The following is a 14,959-nucleotide window of genomic DNA, read 5'->3' as shown; positions in this document are numbered from 1 at the left end:
ATGTAGGCAGAGCTGCCTGCAGCTGCGAGGCAGATCCAGTTTGGGCATGTTTCAGCTGCTTTTGGCTGCAGGCCATGTGAGAAGCTCAGCAGAGGAATATGCCCAGAAGAGCCGAGTGTCCACCAGCTCCCTGCACGGGGTGAAATACTTCCCAGGGGGTCACGTGCGGGGGATGGATGGCATCGCGCCCCTCCGAGGGAGGAACTCATCTGAGCTGGTAGGATCCCACCTGAAGCAATCCTTATCTCCAACCCATTAACTCACATTGCTTATCCATAAATAGCTGAAATGAAATAGGTGGATTTTCTGGGAGGATGGACCGTTAATTAGCAAATTAGAAACTATGCGACTGATCTTTTAACCACTGAAATCAACAGCGAGAGCTTCCTTGATCCCACGGTGCAAGATCAGGTCCGACAGAGCTCGGACACCATCCTGCCTGTCCACAAATAAACATATCAGGGCTCAGCAGCAACAAAGTGCCACTCTCCTAGTGTTTCAGCCTGTCACTTTGTCATAATGTCTGTTATTCAAGACATTTAAAAAGGAAAAGAAAAAAAAAAAGCAGGCCTGGGAGCTAAGACAGAGTGGTGTGTGGTGGGTCTTTTTATTTTTTCCTCTTAACAGACTGAGATAAATGTAGCAACCCAAAAAACTGGAGGTGGGAAGGACGTGTGTGTGCATGTGCCTTTTATCAACTAGAGGATCATTGGATGTATCGGTTACCAAGGAGAAGCACACGCTTGGTAACAGAGGAGAACCAAAATTTTTTTTTTTTTGCATTCCTGTATGATAACAATCACTAGCCTTATCATTTTTCTCATGATGAAATTCAGAGTCCTATATTAAATTTCACTCCAAGACAAACATACTGGAACGACAACAAAAAAAAGAAAATAAAAGAAAATCCTGGGAGCGCAGGAACGTATGCCACAAAGGTGCAGTCATAACAACAGCATACATACAGTGCCACTAACCCCCGGGTAAATTATATTGTATTTAGCCCTACTGGTCCAAGGAGCTTTCAGCAGCAGTAAGGCGTCCAGCTTTAGACAGACCCCTGTTAACGATTTGATAAAACGGAGGCAGAAGTGAGACAGCTCAAACAAGAGCAATATAACTCTTCATCGGGGGGGCCCAGCTGGCTTGTCCTTGCTCTACTTACTGCCAGGCTAAACCCCTGCTGCTCTCTACAGCGTTGTGACCTATCCCGATCGGCGGGTAAAGGCTCCGCTACGAGATTCTGGATACCGAGCAAAAAGCTGAGACTTTTCTTAGCGGATAATCAGCGAGCAGCGGCGCACTTTTCGTACTGATACCCTGGGAGAGCACCCACAAGCTGCTCTTGCCTCCCCTTCGCCGCGCAGCATCCGCAACTTGCAGCCCCGAGCCCGGCGCCCCGCACCAGCCCCCAGCCCTCCCGCAGCACCTCGGGCCACTTCAACCGGCAAGAAACACCCGCGCTACCCGCACGCTAAACGCAGCGACAGCGGTGGGTCCTGAGCGACACAAGTCTTTTATCCCACTATTCAAAACGCGTTTCTGAGGAAAAGAAAAGCGGTGGGGGGAGCAACGTCTCGGCACGCACTCGCTGCAAACACCGTTTTCACGGCCGAAGGTGGACGAAACCCGGCCGCTGAGACCGGGCGCACTCATCTCACCCCGCACACAGGCACAGACAGACACCCGGGTGGGGACGGCCGGAGCGCGGTACCTTCTCCCCGGTGAGCACGTGCAGCCCCTCGCGGACCTTGGCGAAGGAGCCCTCGCCCAGCTTCCGCCCGATCAGGTAGCTGCCGACGCGCTTGGTGTGCTGGAAGTCGCGGAGCCGCTCCCGGGGCGCCGCCGCCGCCGCGCCCAGCCAGGCGGCCAGGAAACTCCCCTCGCCGCCCGCCGCCGCCGCCGCCCGCCGCGCCTCGCCGCCGCCGCCCGCCACCGCCGCCGGCTCCCCCAGCAGCCCGTCGCCCGCCGCCGCCGGCATCGCGCCGCCGGCGGCTCCGGCCTCGCCGCGCCGCTCTGCGCCCCCCGCGCCGCCTGCGCGCTGCCGCCCTCCCGCCCGCCGCGCAGGGGCGGGCAGCGACGGGGAGGGGCGGCCCGGCCCCGAGGAGGCTCCCGCCGCCGCTCAGCCCGCTCGGCCGCGGCGGGGCCGGCGCTGCGCAGCGCCGCCGCCGGCGGGAGCGGAGGGCGGCGGCGGCGCCCGCTGCTCCCAGGCGGCGAGCGGCGGCCGCGGGGGCGCTGCGCGACCTTTGCGCGGCCCGTGCGCGCACGCGTGTGCGGCAGCGCGGCCCTGTGGCCCTGGCAGCCCTGCACGGCGCCGCCGCGCAGCCCGCTTTGCTGCCGGCGCTGCTGCGGTCGGGGGGCGCGGTGAAACTTTTACTGCGTCGCAGTGTCGCTCCTCCGCTGGCTCCCGGGCACCGTAACCTAAAGCCTGTGTTTCACCCTGATACCTGCAGGAAAGCAATCGGAGAGCCAGGTTTTGTCCTCGCGCTTAATCAGCGTTTTCAAGTTTTGTCACCGCTGCCGCGCTAGTTAGCGCTCTGCAGAGAAAAGCACGCGCGCCCTGGCAGCCCTGAGCTGTGTCAGCAAAAGCTCTCCCGGAGATGCAGTCGTCTCCGACAAAAAACGGCTCGCAGCTTTACTGCAATCACACTCCTCTACCATGTGAAGCTGTTTTTTCCACTAGAGAGCTTTGCTCGTACGACTCTCGTGGCACAGGCTGTGCCACCTCTTTTTAAGCATAGACAAACTCTGATTTTTACCCTTTAAACATACCAAACGCATTTTACTCCATGCTGCTGCCTATTAGCCTTTGCTTCAGTCTTGACACTTTTAACACTTCCCCGGTGGAGCTGTGCCAGTCCGGTCCCTTCGGCTGCAGGGGTCTAACCGCACGGCTGACAGGGCCTGGGCTGGCGCTGGTGCTGATTAGCTGTGTGCTCCTTTCACACCCGCTTTCATTGACATTGCTATTCCGGTAAAATTTCCTAATTTAAGCCAGAGAGCTAATCAACGTGATAATTTTCCCACACCGCTTGTAATGAGTAACGCGAGGAAGTCTCTCCCATGTAAGTGCAGGCTTCCCAAGCCACGTTTAACCAGATTGAAGATGTGCCCAGGACGAGCTTTAGGCAGAAGGCGGGCAGGGAGGTGGTGGTGAGGAGCACCTACGGAAAGGCAGAAGTTGGGGAAGGAGAACTGGGGGTGAAGGAGACTCGCTACAAAGTCCTGGCACTCGACTCACAACCCCACAACATCCCACTGTAGCTCCCTGGCACTCGCACTGATCCCTCCCGAATGTCCCCCGGGGGCTAAGGGCAGCGTGGTTGCATAGCTGGCAGCCCGGGAAGCAGCTCTGCTGCACCACACACATGAAATACATGTTTTTGGATGGAGTTTCAAGTGAAATAGAAATCTGATATTGTCCCAGTAGGCAGAAACTGCAGAAGGGAAAGCACTGAAGCCAATAATATTTTGACAATTTCCTTTTGGTTTTAAAGTATACACTCAACCCGTGCTCTGGAGCCATTTACAAATATGGCAAATAAAAGCTTACATGTTCTCAGTGCTTACCAGGAGCCCAAGCGACGTGGGGAGCAGTTCGCTCCATCGCGGGACGCCATAGGGACTCATTAACGTGACATGCTGCCTGAAGTGATGGCTGCTGTGCTATAGTTGTGCTCCTGGTGGCTGGGGCGCACTTTGACATTACACTTTCTCTGGCAGCAAAACCAGTCCTGCCCTCGCTTGCCTCCCCTTATTCTGCATATTCCTCATGCCAAAGCCTGCCGCCTGCGTGATGGCGTGCCGGTGTGTGTGTGGTGCTGTGCTACAAGCAGCGTTAGTGAGGAGATCCAGGCTTTTCGGAAGAGGGAAGAAGTTTGAGAGAACGATGCCTCTGCTGACGTTGCCACCGGAGGAACCTAAGTGGAGGTGCACAGCGAGGCAGCCTCGGTGCCATGCTGATGGTCTCCACGCGACAGTCCAGGGATCAGGCAGGTATAGCACGAGCAGAGAGGGAACAAAGCAAGGTGAGATCCCTAGAGCAGACAGCAGCAAGTGCCTGGTGGGTTTTTTAGGAGAGGAAGGTTTTTCTCCTCGAGCACATTATCCGCTGTTACCAGTACTTCCTGACCTTAACAAATGAGCTGGAATTGGTGAGGCTGGCTCCCAGCAAATCTGAACAGTCCCAGAGATAATCTATTGCTGTTTCCTACATCAAAGCGGGGAGCGGGAAGGCGCCAGGACCATCCGTTGGTTCCCAGGGAAGGTGACCTGAGCCTTCTACAAGTCCGTACAGATCCGTGGCAAGGCTGGATCTGCCAGTGGCTAGGCCAGGTCCATCTGCATCACAGCCTTCTCCAGTCATTGTGGTACATGTGAGGTGTTTAACAATATTATTATATTGGGGGAAAAAAAGAAAGCTGTGCTGTAGACAGTTACACTGGAGGAAAAAGTGCATGCTGTTTTCCAGTTGTGGAGAAGCCGTAGTCCCTACTACCAAAAGACGTGACTATGCCAAGAGGGTTGGCCAATGTATTTGCTGTATAGCTGTGCTTCTCATGGACCAAGACAGGTTTCAGGCAGATAGCTCCCAGGCGTCACCTATGTAGCGAACCACAACAAGGAAATAGGAAACACGGTTGCCCCGGAAAAGGCAAGCAGACATACCTGAATGCAGCCTGTGGCCAGTTCTTACAAGCCGCAGCAACGTGCAGAGGAAAGTTGTAGCCCTGTCTGAACAGCACCAATATGTCCTTGGGCAGGAAAAGCTGCACGGTGAAGAGTGCGTTAGCAGCAGGGGACCAGCTCCTAGGTTAAATGGCAATCTGTGTTGCACAGCTTATGCACATGCCCGCGCTCTTCGCTCCCGGACCGTGGTGCTCGTCTCGCCCAACCCTCTCCAGCCTCGTCCTCTGTAAGCGTGGATGTGCACAAAAGGATGCAGCACAGAACCGGCAAAGCCTTCCTGGGCTGCAGGCACGTGGCCTTCAAGCAGTGGCCTTCATTGCCCACTTCCCTGCCAGGGCCAGCTGGGGCCGGGGGATCTTGCCCACTGCAGGATGGTGTCATGAGCAAAGGCAGCCAGACACTTTGCTTGCCCCAAGGAACAAACCTCCAGATAGGGGTGCATGCTGGGTACCCATGCAGCTGACAGAGACACGGTTTTGGCCACTGTGAAAATTAAGCAGATGTTCATGGTATGTTTTTCAGTCAAACGTCTGAAAAACAGCCTCTTTTAGAAATAAAACTGGCAAGAAATGGCTATTGCAGAGAACATTAGGAGAGGTCTTAAAGAAGACAGTGAGTCTTTTTTTCAATTTACTCGACTTGAGGACTTAATGAGTTCACAGTATCCTTTTAAACAAGCAAGACCTCTCCTTTCGCACGATTTCTGTCCTGTCCAGCTGTGCCCATCAGGGTGCAGTCTGGATGGAAGGGGGATCAAAGGCTGCATTCATTTCTGTCCATGCTTTAATTTAAATTTAACTCCAGTGTGCTTTATTCTGAGCTGCAGTCTTTCTAGGTAATGACATTTTCTGATTAACTGTTGAAATTACTAATGAATTAAAGGCACTAGTCTGTCCTCAGGTTGCAAAAGCTGTAATAACAGGCTACTAAAAATAATTTAAAGCTTGATTTAAATCCACAAAAGAAAAGAAATTCAGAGTTACCCTGGCAGTATTGTCCTTTGATGCCTCATCATTCTAAAATATTGTAGTAAAAGGTATTATCGGCTTGCAGGCCGGGAGTTTTACAGCCACGAGCAAGACTATCCCCATATTGGCCTAATCCCCAAATATCAGGGTCTACCTGGGCTGCATCTTTCGGAGGGTCAAACCCTACAGCTGAGTTGTCTGGCTGCAGCACCACAACAAAGTCGGATGCGGCTGGGCACCGAGCTGGAAATGCTGGGGCAATAGCCGAACAGGGCACTCCGTGTGTCCCTCTCTTTGGCAAAAAGCCCCCCATTTGTCATACTGAAAGTCCATCAGCAAAAAGTTTAGCCTCACCTTACTGTTGCCTCTGCTGGCGCAGCTGGCGGTGGCAGCTTTCCAAGCATTTCTTGCTGAAGCACGGGACTGTTGCCTGGGATGCTTGAAGTCTACTTCACCTCACCTGCCTATGTAATTCATACTAATTGCTCCCACTTGTCTTTCTGAAGAGATCTGAGACCCTTGAGTGAAGGAATGGTGAAATCTTAGCTCTTTTCAGTGGTACGATGGTAAATTAGGAAGCAGGTAAATTCACAAGTATGCTGCACAAGAGCAACGAATAAATTCGGTCTATTCTGTAGCAGTCAAATTAAAAGTGGGTAAGCTCTGTTTATCTGCCATATCGCCAGGCCTACTGAAGCCAATGTTAACTGTTAACGTCAGTCCGACTGTAGGAGAGACGCTGACTTAGTACTGACGTCTTTGGTTAAATGAAGAAAGACATGCCATTATTATTTATTCTCTCTTTGATACTTCTTTCTGCATTAAAATAGCAGGGCTTTTATTTTTTCCTACAGCTGTCCAAAACTGTAATATTTGGATTTCAGATGTTACAGGAAGAATATTTACTTAAAACAGTCGCTTTAATTATAATTTCCAAAGCGTGAATGTATTCGTATTTGTTCTTAAAGGACTTGCAAGACATGATTTTACAATGTTTAAATCCCTGTCCAAGTTCAAGCTGATAAGAAGCTTCTGAGTTTCCGGGCACTCCCACAGGAACAGATGGTTTACCAGGGTGCCCTTTCTCCCCTGTGCTATGACCCCCAACACAGGGAGCAGTGAAGAGCCCAGCTCGTTCAGTATGACAGTGGTGGCCAGTATCAACTAATAACATTATGACTTATGTCCCTAAATGTGGGTAATGCATATACCATTCAGCTGACATTAACGGTGGTCTATCTAAATCGGTGGAGTCTTCTGATCAGATGGGATGAATGTACTTTCCCTTTCAGTGGCAGCAGGAAATGGACTTTCACACTAAAGGTTTCATAAGCTTAAAACTTGTATTTCAAAAAATATTATTGAACAAATTTTGTCCTCAGAAATGATCAGTGTATGTAAATGCAAAAGTACCTGAGTAGGCAAGCACTGAAACTAGTTGATGATTTTTACAGACATGGTGATGGTCTTACCTGCCACTGTCTCTCCAAGCACCAAAAGCTCTAGCTTTTCCTGTGCTCCCACCAAAATCTCCAACTTGGTCTCTGCCCTGCAGCTTCTATAATATGGTTATGTGCAACCAATATGTGTGCAAAGGCTTGGAGATATCATAAAACAAATTGAATTTGATATCAAAGTAAACAGCAGGGGGTTGCTGTGCTGATGTTGTTACTCTCTTTCATTTTTCATTAATTTGAAAGTTCCATTTTTGAATTTAAAACAAACTGCTGTGAAACCCTCCATGCAGTGCATGGTGTCGTAAAATTTAGGACCTTGAATTTAAGTTTCATTTACATATGAGAGAACACAAGAATATTGTGTAATTATGCCTCTGTGAAATACTTTGTATTTTGAAAAGCCTTTAGATACCAGTGATGGATGACATGTAAAGAAAAAGGAAAATCACAGTTTTGTGACTCTCTGAAATTAATATATCTTTTCAGATTGAATTTTTCAAGTTCATTATGGTAATTTTTACAGCAATAGTAGAGCAAAAATATCGCACTCAAACACAGGAATGCCAATACAGTCACCTAGTCCACTACAAGAATGTGAAATTAAAACAAGAAGCAGGGCCAAATTCTGCTCTAGATCTTACAGCGTGATACCCTTGAGGCCAATGAGGGCAGGCAGAAATAGGTGTGAGGCGTTATGAATGCCGCTAAAAGCCACTTCAGTGGACTTTCTGGGTCAATCCACGGTGTCGTGTTGGCACATCGTTAACATGCTCTATGAGCAATTTAAATGCATAATGAGACCGAAGATGAGCGGGTGTTTGAAATAAAGCTTTACATTTGAGCAGGAACTGACACTAGTCCAAATGATCCTGTAGCTGTCGTGCTCGACAGCAGTCGAGTGAGTGACCTGCCACAATGGAAGATCAGCATTAAGAAGCCCTCAAACCCTGAGATGGTGTCTCCTTGCTCTTCTCTTTTTCCTTGGCAATAAATAGGAGAAGAGCCCAGACCCCCAGAACACAATTCACATCTGTTGATTTTCCTCCCATTATTGGTGCAGGCTGAGCACCATCACGTGTGTGCTTGCACCTATCATAATTTTTTTTTTCAGTTGAAGCAAGTCAGCCATTTAAATGCTTTCTGACTAGAAATGTTCCAAGCACCTTGTTTACATCTGTGGTAAAATGCGAACAACCCAGTGATTCACTCCTGAACTCAAATTTCTATGTTTTGTTGAAGCCTGAAAGAGGTTTTTACAACTGAATGAACTGTTGGAAAGCAGAGTTTTACAGTGGTAAAAGTACACATTACACAATTACCCAACAATTACAGATGCATTCCCCTACACGTTTGGGCTATGGGAGTGCAATTACTGCGGCTGCTGTCCTGAAAGTGCTCAGGTTGAGCTGCTCACCGTCTTTGGCTCACTCTATTTTAGCCCCACCACACCTTTTCCTTGCCTGTGGACCACAGCAGCAAGCTGGCCGTATTCAGCCAGATGTGCAGAGAGACCAACTTAGCTGCGTTCCTCTGCACTCTTACCAGCAACCTGTGCTCCTTCCTTTAAGGTATTTAAAGGCTGCTGTACAAGGGTTAGAGCAGGAGTTGGCTCCAGCTGCCTTTAGTTAGAGTTATCTGGATTTTTGCCCCGAGCAATTCTGCGTATCTCACTTCTGGCCCAGCCTTCCTTGCTTCTTAATAGGTGCACGGTAACAGCTGTCCTTTACACTGTCCATAAACGGCTGGGTTCCTGTAGGCGCACAATCGACTACAGTGCTAACTGGGCAATACTTCATCTCTGAAAAAATATACTGAAGACAAGGAGTGATACATCCTTCTGATTGCATAGCATGGCAAGTGAAAACAAAACAAACTCAGTAATTATTAAGAGCTCGTGCAATCATCGTTCTGACCGTTGCACACAACTCCCATCATAAAACTGCTATAAATACAAATCTCATTAGTACAGTTAGTGTTAATTAGAATTTAGGAAATCTTGTGCATTTAATCAGATTAAAAACCTTGAAATGAATGCAGTTTCATCCTCAGCTGTGAAAATTCATCTTGGTGCTTTGAAACTGAAAACATTAATTTTCCCTGTGTCTTCCTTTATATACAGATAGACTTGCTGCATGATTATGGGAAATCTCATTTGCAAGTCATGGTTAACTTGCTGCAGTCATGTCTTTCTCTGTGCAACTTTCCTAGCTAGTGAAACTACAACAAAAAATTGGAGCTTGGGGATCCAGTTAGGAAATGCAATTTTTTTTAAAGGTGAACGCTTCAACATATATGCAAGACTTGTCATAGTCTTAAACACATTTCCAAAGTGATATTAGCTTAATAATCAAGTAATTAAGGGAGATTTTAAATTGCAAATCCTTTTCATGCAATTTTACTGAAATGGGACTTGGTATTTGAAATTTCTAACAATTCACAATTAGCATAAAAATCTATACAGGATTATTCTTAATTAGTTGTATAACATAGGGGGTGTGCATTGTTCTGCAAACATGAAAATAGGTATGGGTCCAAATCCTGGTTTATTTATGAGAGTCATGTTTTAATAGGACAGTTTACACAAGAAAAAAGGAAAAGATTTGGCCTTTGATCCTTGCTTCTAGGATTTTGCAAACAGTGAACGGCTGAAGCAGGTGTAGGAGATAAGCAGTGGAAGCAGCAACAACACAAGGAAGGATCTGACGAAGCTGCCCCAGAAGCAGCATAGGTGAACAGAGGCAAGACTCGGAGGAATGCATGAAATTTCAAGTGGAAACAGATGATTATGAAGAATCAGAGGTTCTGTAAGAGCTCTTAGGTTGGAGCACAGGGTGAGCCCTTCATGATCCAGGGTGCTTTGTAACAGTTTTTTGACATCTTCCGCTTCCCATGAGGCTTTATATCCACTACAAAGGCCTCTGCGAGTTAATTAGTACCTGTTTATCCTACCACCCTCCGTTTAGTCTATACGTATTTCAATCTACAGGTATCTCAGCTTGATGTCAGGCTTGTGGGTTTTTTCCTTCGCTTGCTTAAAAGAAAGACAACTCAAAAAAAAATAAAAAAAAAAGAGAAGAAATGCCTTTCTTTGTTACCTTGAAATTATTTTAGTTTTAATAAGGGCTTTCTGTCACATGGGCTTCTTCTGTTTAATGATTCAGTGTTGGTTTAATCCTGAGGATATAATGTGTGCCAGTCTGTTGTCATGGAAGTAGTTGTGATATGCTTTCTTTGCAGGATCAAGAGAGAATGGTCTAGGAGGGATCACATTCTTGCTCAAGCAGAAAGAACACAGTTATGGAACAAATTTAGCGTAGTTAACGAAAAAAGGGGTGGGGGGTGTTTGTTCCAATAAATCTATTTATCGTAAAATGCCTGTAAGATAAAATTATTTTGTTCGATTTCCCTGTAAATTGTAACTTTCAGACAACCTGAACATACACACATAGTTTGAAAAACAGCTATATAACATGGTGGCCACTGTTCATCTCACACAGACTCCCACAGGACAAGTTAGCCGTAATCCTCACTGCCAGACCCCCAGGCAAAAATTTGAGAAAACAGATGGGCCTTCCTTATGCCCTGAAGGTCGATGGACTTTGGCTCTGCTCGGCCGCTGGGAGAAGTAAATTCCTGAGCTGGGGATGCTTCACAAAGAGAGCGGAGCTTACAGTCTCCAGATGTCCGTGTTCAGGGTGTGCCGGCAAAAGCACTCTGGCTGATCTCAGCTGTCAAGATAGTGAGGAGAGAGGATGGAGGGAGGAAATTCCTCTGGCAGCCACGACCTGAGCCCCATGGCTCCACCACTCTCAATCGGTAGCCTCAGGCTCATGGGATCAGACTCACTGTACGAACCAATACCTGGAAATGAACACAATGGCTCATAAGTGATATCCACGCATACAGCTTTTGTATATGATTTGAATTTTGTGAAAGTTTCCTGCAGTGTGAATATTTTTTTAACTCTTTCGTTTTGGTCTTCCTCATAACACAGTGTAAAGTCCTTCCTTCCAAGGCTCGCTTGCGTCCCACTCGCGCTTTAGTCCGCAACTGAATCTTTTTGCGTCGCATGGTTCCTTTTCCGCACTGCCATGTACCTACCTTAAATCGAGGTTTCCAGCATCGGTGTCTGAGACTGCCACGCTGTGGCAGCAAGCAGCAGCACCTTGGGTGCTCTAGCTTCATTAGAGACCTTGGCGAACAGCAGCCTAGCCTGTCGCTGTGTACTGCCTGCTCAAAGGGAGGTTTGCTCCTGTTTATGTTCTGTTTTAGTTTCTTGTATTTTTTTTTCCAGTCTTGGGAGTAATAGCAACAAGCCCCCTTTCTCTGTGGAATTAGAGGGATTCTCCAGTCAGTTGTTATTTTGTCTTGGGCAACGAACACGAGAATTTAGACCCTCTGGGACAATCCATGGTTTAGACTTTGTCACGTCTCCACCTCCTCCTTCAAAAAGAAGGTGATGGTGATGAGTGAAACTTTTTCGCAAGATCTTGCTGCCTGGTCTCTCACTGATGTCTTTAGCATGGACATGGGTTTCTCACCCCAGCTCCGTGCAGGCTGCCGCTGTGGCCATTTGGGCTCTGTTCCCAGTGGTGCTGGGGAGGATTTACTTCAAGCACTTGGGGAGAGTGAGGGTGAGAGTTGGCCCGCGCTGGCAGAAGGAAATTTGTACGGGCTCTTAAAATGGCTGGCAGATGACCAAGCACAGCAGAAAACAAGAGTTTTTCCAGCAGTTGCCCACCTAGCAGCTATAACCCTAGCCAAATCAGCAGAGCATGGCACGGCTGCAGCCTCAGCAGCTGGCACTGCACGACGCTCCCCAGCTGCAACTCCCGAGTCAGGAGAAAGCCAAAAACATCCCCAGTCTGGCAACACAGCCAGACACGTCGTTCTGACGTGCTGCCTCAGCAACAGGTTGGGTGTTGGGCTCCATTCACAGCCATGGGATACCCAAAGCATTTTCATAGCTGTGGGGACCTCTGCTGCAGTTGGGAACTCCTCAACCTCAAATGTACTGAGATGATGGTTTTGGGGAGGATTGTGTTTGGCCCCAGCCTGTCTCTTCATGGAGATCTTGGAGCTACAGACAAAATCCAGCCTCCCAGCGCTGCTGTGCCGGCTGGCTTTCGCGCTCCCCTCTCGTCTCTCAGCCAGCTCACCTGCAGAGCCTGCGCTAAGGACTCCTTTACCCAGTAACGCTAATCTCTGCCTGCAAAAATCATTACTCAGGCCTCCAAAAATCAGGAAGCTGGCTTGAAAATAACAAGTGTTACCTCCTATTTTCCTCCCCTCCTCGGTTCTGACGTTTTAGGTTGGTGTTGTACAGGGCATTTAATATAGTTCTGGGCGTATGTGGCCTCTCAAACATTTGTTTGCAGAAGTAATCCTTGCTTATATGAACACCGCTCTTCAATGAAATCAGACTAGTCCTAGTGAGGAAGTTTTACAAATTAGGCCCAAAATACATAGGGAGTGGCCACATCCATTTTGAGTGTAGAAACTGTCTCATTTCTAAATTTTCTGTGTAAAGGTTCCAGGCAATCCCTCCTTGTAAGGTGTTCAGTGATAAATTGGAACCCAGTTCCTGCTGGGTTCAAACAAAGCTTTTACATTTTTACAGGTGTGCTTTCTAGGAAAAGGAAGAAAAAATTAAAGAGAAAAAAATATTTCTGGGTCTGTATATTTCTATGATTACAGCATCACTCAAAAATGTATTTGAGTATGTAAGGACATCAGGTTGGTTGTTACAAAACCAAATAGATTATTAATTTCTGCATCTGTGTCTGCAGCAAGCACATACTTTCTCCCTGAATCAGCACTGATTTATCCACCTGGCTGATGAATGCTAAGTATCATGAAAGATTTGGCAGGGAAGAGGCATTACTCATGAAATCTTTGGCTTTGGTATCACTTCAGACCCTGCTCCTCCCTTTTCTTAACTTGAATGGCCAAAAGAGATAATGTGATGCAGGTGCTGGGTGGCTATTTCTGCCTGTCAGAATAATTTCTTGGGCTGTTTAAAATGTAGCCCATGAATGCATACACAAAAGGAAAACCAAGCAGGAGTAAAGAAGTTAAACTGCCAGAGTATTTTGCACTCACGTAACCCTTTCTGGAAAAATGCATCTGGTTCTGCTCCCCACAATTCAAGGAGTAAGTTGGTAAACTCTAAGAAAATACTGAGAAGAGCTATAAGAATGATTAAAGGACTAAAAAACACACTTTACAGTGGAAGACCTCAGTCCTTTTAAGCCTAGCGAAGGGAGGGGATGATTGCTCATAGGCTGTAAGTATGCGTAAGAACTATGAGCGCACACTCACAGACAAAGCCGTAATGAGATTCAGGAGTTGGGAGCTGAATCTAGACAAATGCAAGCTATAAAATAAGATGCACATTTTTAATAGTGAGGGTGATTAACCACCAGGGAAACCTAGCAAGGCACTGTGGCACATTCTCCTTCTTTGGAATTTTTTAAATCCAAATCAGATGTTTCTCTAAAAGATGTTCTGTTTCAAACAGGAAGAAGTCTGATGCTCTGTGTCAAACAGGAAGGCAGACTAGAGCATCACAGTAGTCCATCTGGCATTAAAAACCATAAATTAGAATTATTTTTTTGTAATGAGCAGAATTCTCATGAGAATGTTTTGCCATTGGAATCAAAGCAAAGCGTCATTTATAGGAAGAGTCACTATTTTTTATTCAATTAACTGTTACAGTTTGATCAGCTTTCATGAGCGGTCTGGTTTTTTTTTCCAGCTATATCCATTGATTTAATAAAATATTTTCTCTCTTCCGACAAACCCAGCTTCACTTATCATGGAAGACGATCGAAAGACTAGTCACAAGATTGTCACTGGGAAATTCAAAGGGAGAGAGAAGCAGACTTACAATAAATATGAGAAGAAACAGTAAGACATGGAAGGGTGAAGGACAAATCGGAGGAAGCTGTGTCTGTGTGATGAATCCGGTGATATATTTAAATACCTAGTCATTAGGTACACAGTCAAAACCCAGGATTCTTGGTTTACACATTACAAAAGTGCTGAGCTCCTGAACATGCGTGTGGAATTTGGCACAAATTTTTGGAAAAGTGAGGATGGCTAAATTGCCTCATCTTCCTTCTAATTAAGATATCTATCTCACTTAGGGAAAATAAGAGATCTAACCTCTGATGACCCTGTGCTCTTCTTCTGTTTACTTAGAGATGTTTCATATGGCATTGGAAGGGGCCTGGCAAATCATCTGGAATACCTGCTTACCCTCTCAGCCAGCTAATTTGAATTTCACACATCCTTAGATGTGGTGACTTCTGTAATGCAAACCATGAGAGCATGGAAAAGTGTTAGCCGAATGCGCAGCAGAGTGCTAAATGATTCACAAACAGGAAACTATGGACGGCTGCCTATAACATTAGGGGCATCGTATTTTTCTGAGGCAGACCTTTCCAGATACCTGCATTACCTTGGGCAAAACTTCTAACCCTTCAGAAATGAGAATACCATGGCTTAAAATTACTGCTACGATAAGAGCCATCAGTAACATGCTTGATTTTGCAGGAATGTTCAAGTTCAGCACCCAGAGCATTTTCAGCTGCTGCTAGCCCTAGAAAGGACTTGAGGTGGAGCAGGAAAACCGAGCGTGGTGTGTGCCCAGGCACACTCCTCATTGTAAGCTTGTTTCTGATGCCAGTAATCCTTCAAGTCCCTTACATAAGTACAGAAATGTTTTACTACGCCAGACAAAGCAGAAAAAAAACAATCAACTGACAGACAGACAGTGAAAATTATGTAGCAAGAAGATTATAAAAAAATACCTAGTAATTGAAGGCATTGCAGCGTTTTGAA

General features: G+C 46.9%; 1 protein-coding gene across 3 annotated transcripts in view; it reads right to left on the bottom strand.

The window, feature by feature from the left end:
• HUNK (hormonally up-regulated Neu-associated kinase) overlaps nt 1-2,160 on the bottom strand; it is a 59,190-nt gene extending 57,030 nt beyond the window's left edge. The window contains exon 1 of one of the 3 annotated variants that reach the window (XM_064524161.1): nt 1,715-2,160. In XM_064524161.1, the coding sequence (XP_064380231.1) occupies nt 1,715-1,981 (267 nt within the window). In that variant the 5' untranslated portion in view covers nt 1,982-2,160. The remainder of the gene's footprint in view (nt 1-1,714) is intronic. The other 2 variants (XM_064524156.1, XM_026103594.2) reach the window with 2 other exon arrangements.
• Nucleotides 2,161-14,959: the final 12,799 nt, after the last annotated feature.

The sequence above is a fragment of the Dromaius novaehollandiae genome, chromosome 1 (genome assembly GCF_036370855.1).
Source record: "Dromaius novaehollandiae isolate bDroNov1 chromosome 1, bDroNov1.hap1, whole genome shotgun sequence".
NCBI classification, from domain to species: domain Eukaryota; kingdom Metazoa; phylum Chordata; class Aves; order Casuariiformes; family Dromaiidae; genus Dromaius; species Dromaius novaehollandiae.
The sequence above is the reverse complement of the archived record's forward strand: the minus strand, read 5'-3'. Positions and strand labels throughout refer to the sequence as shown.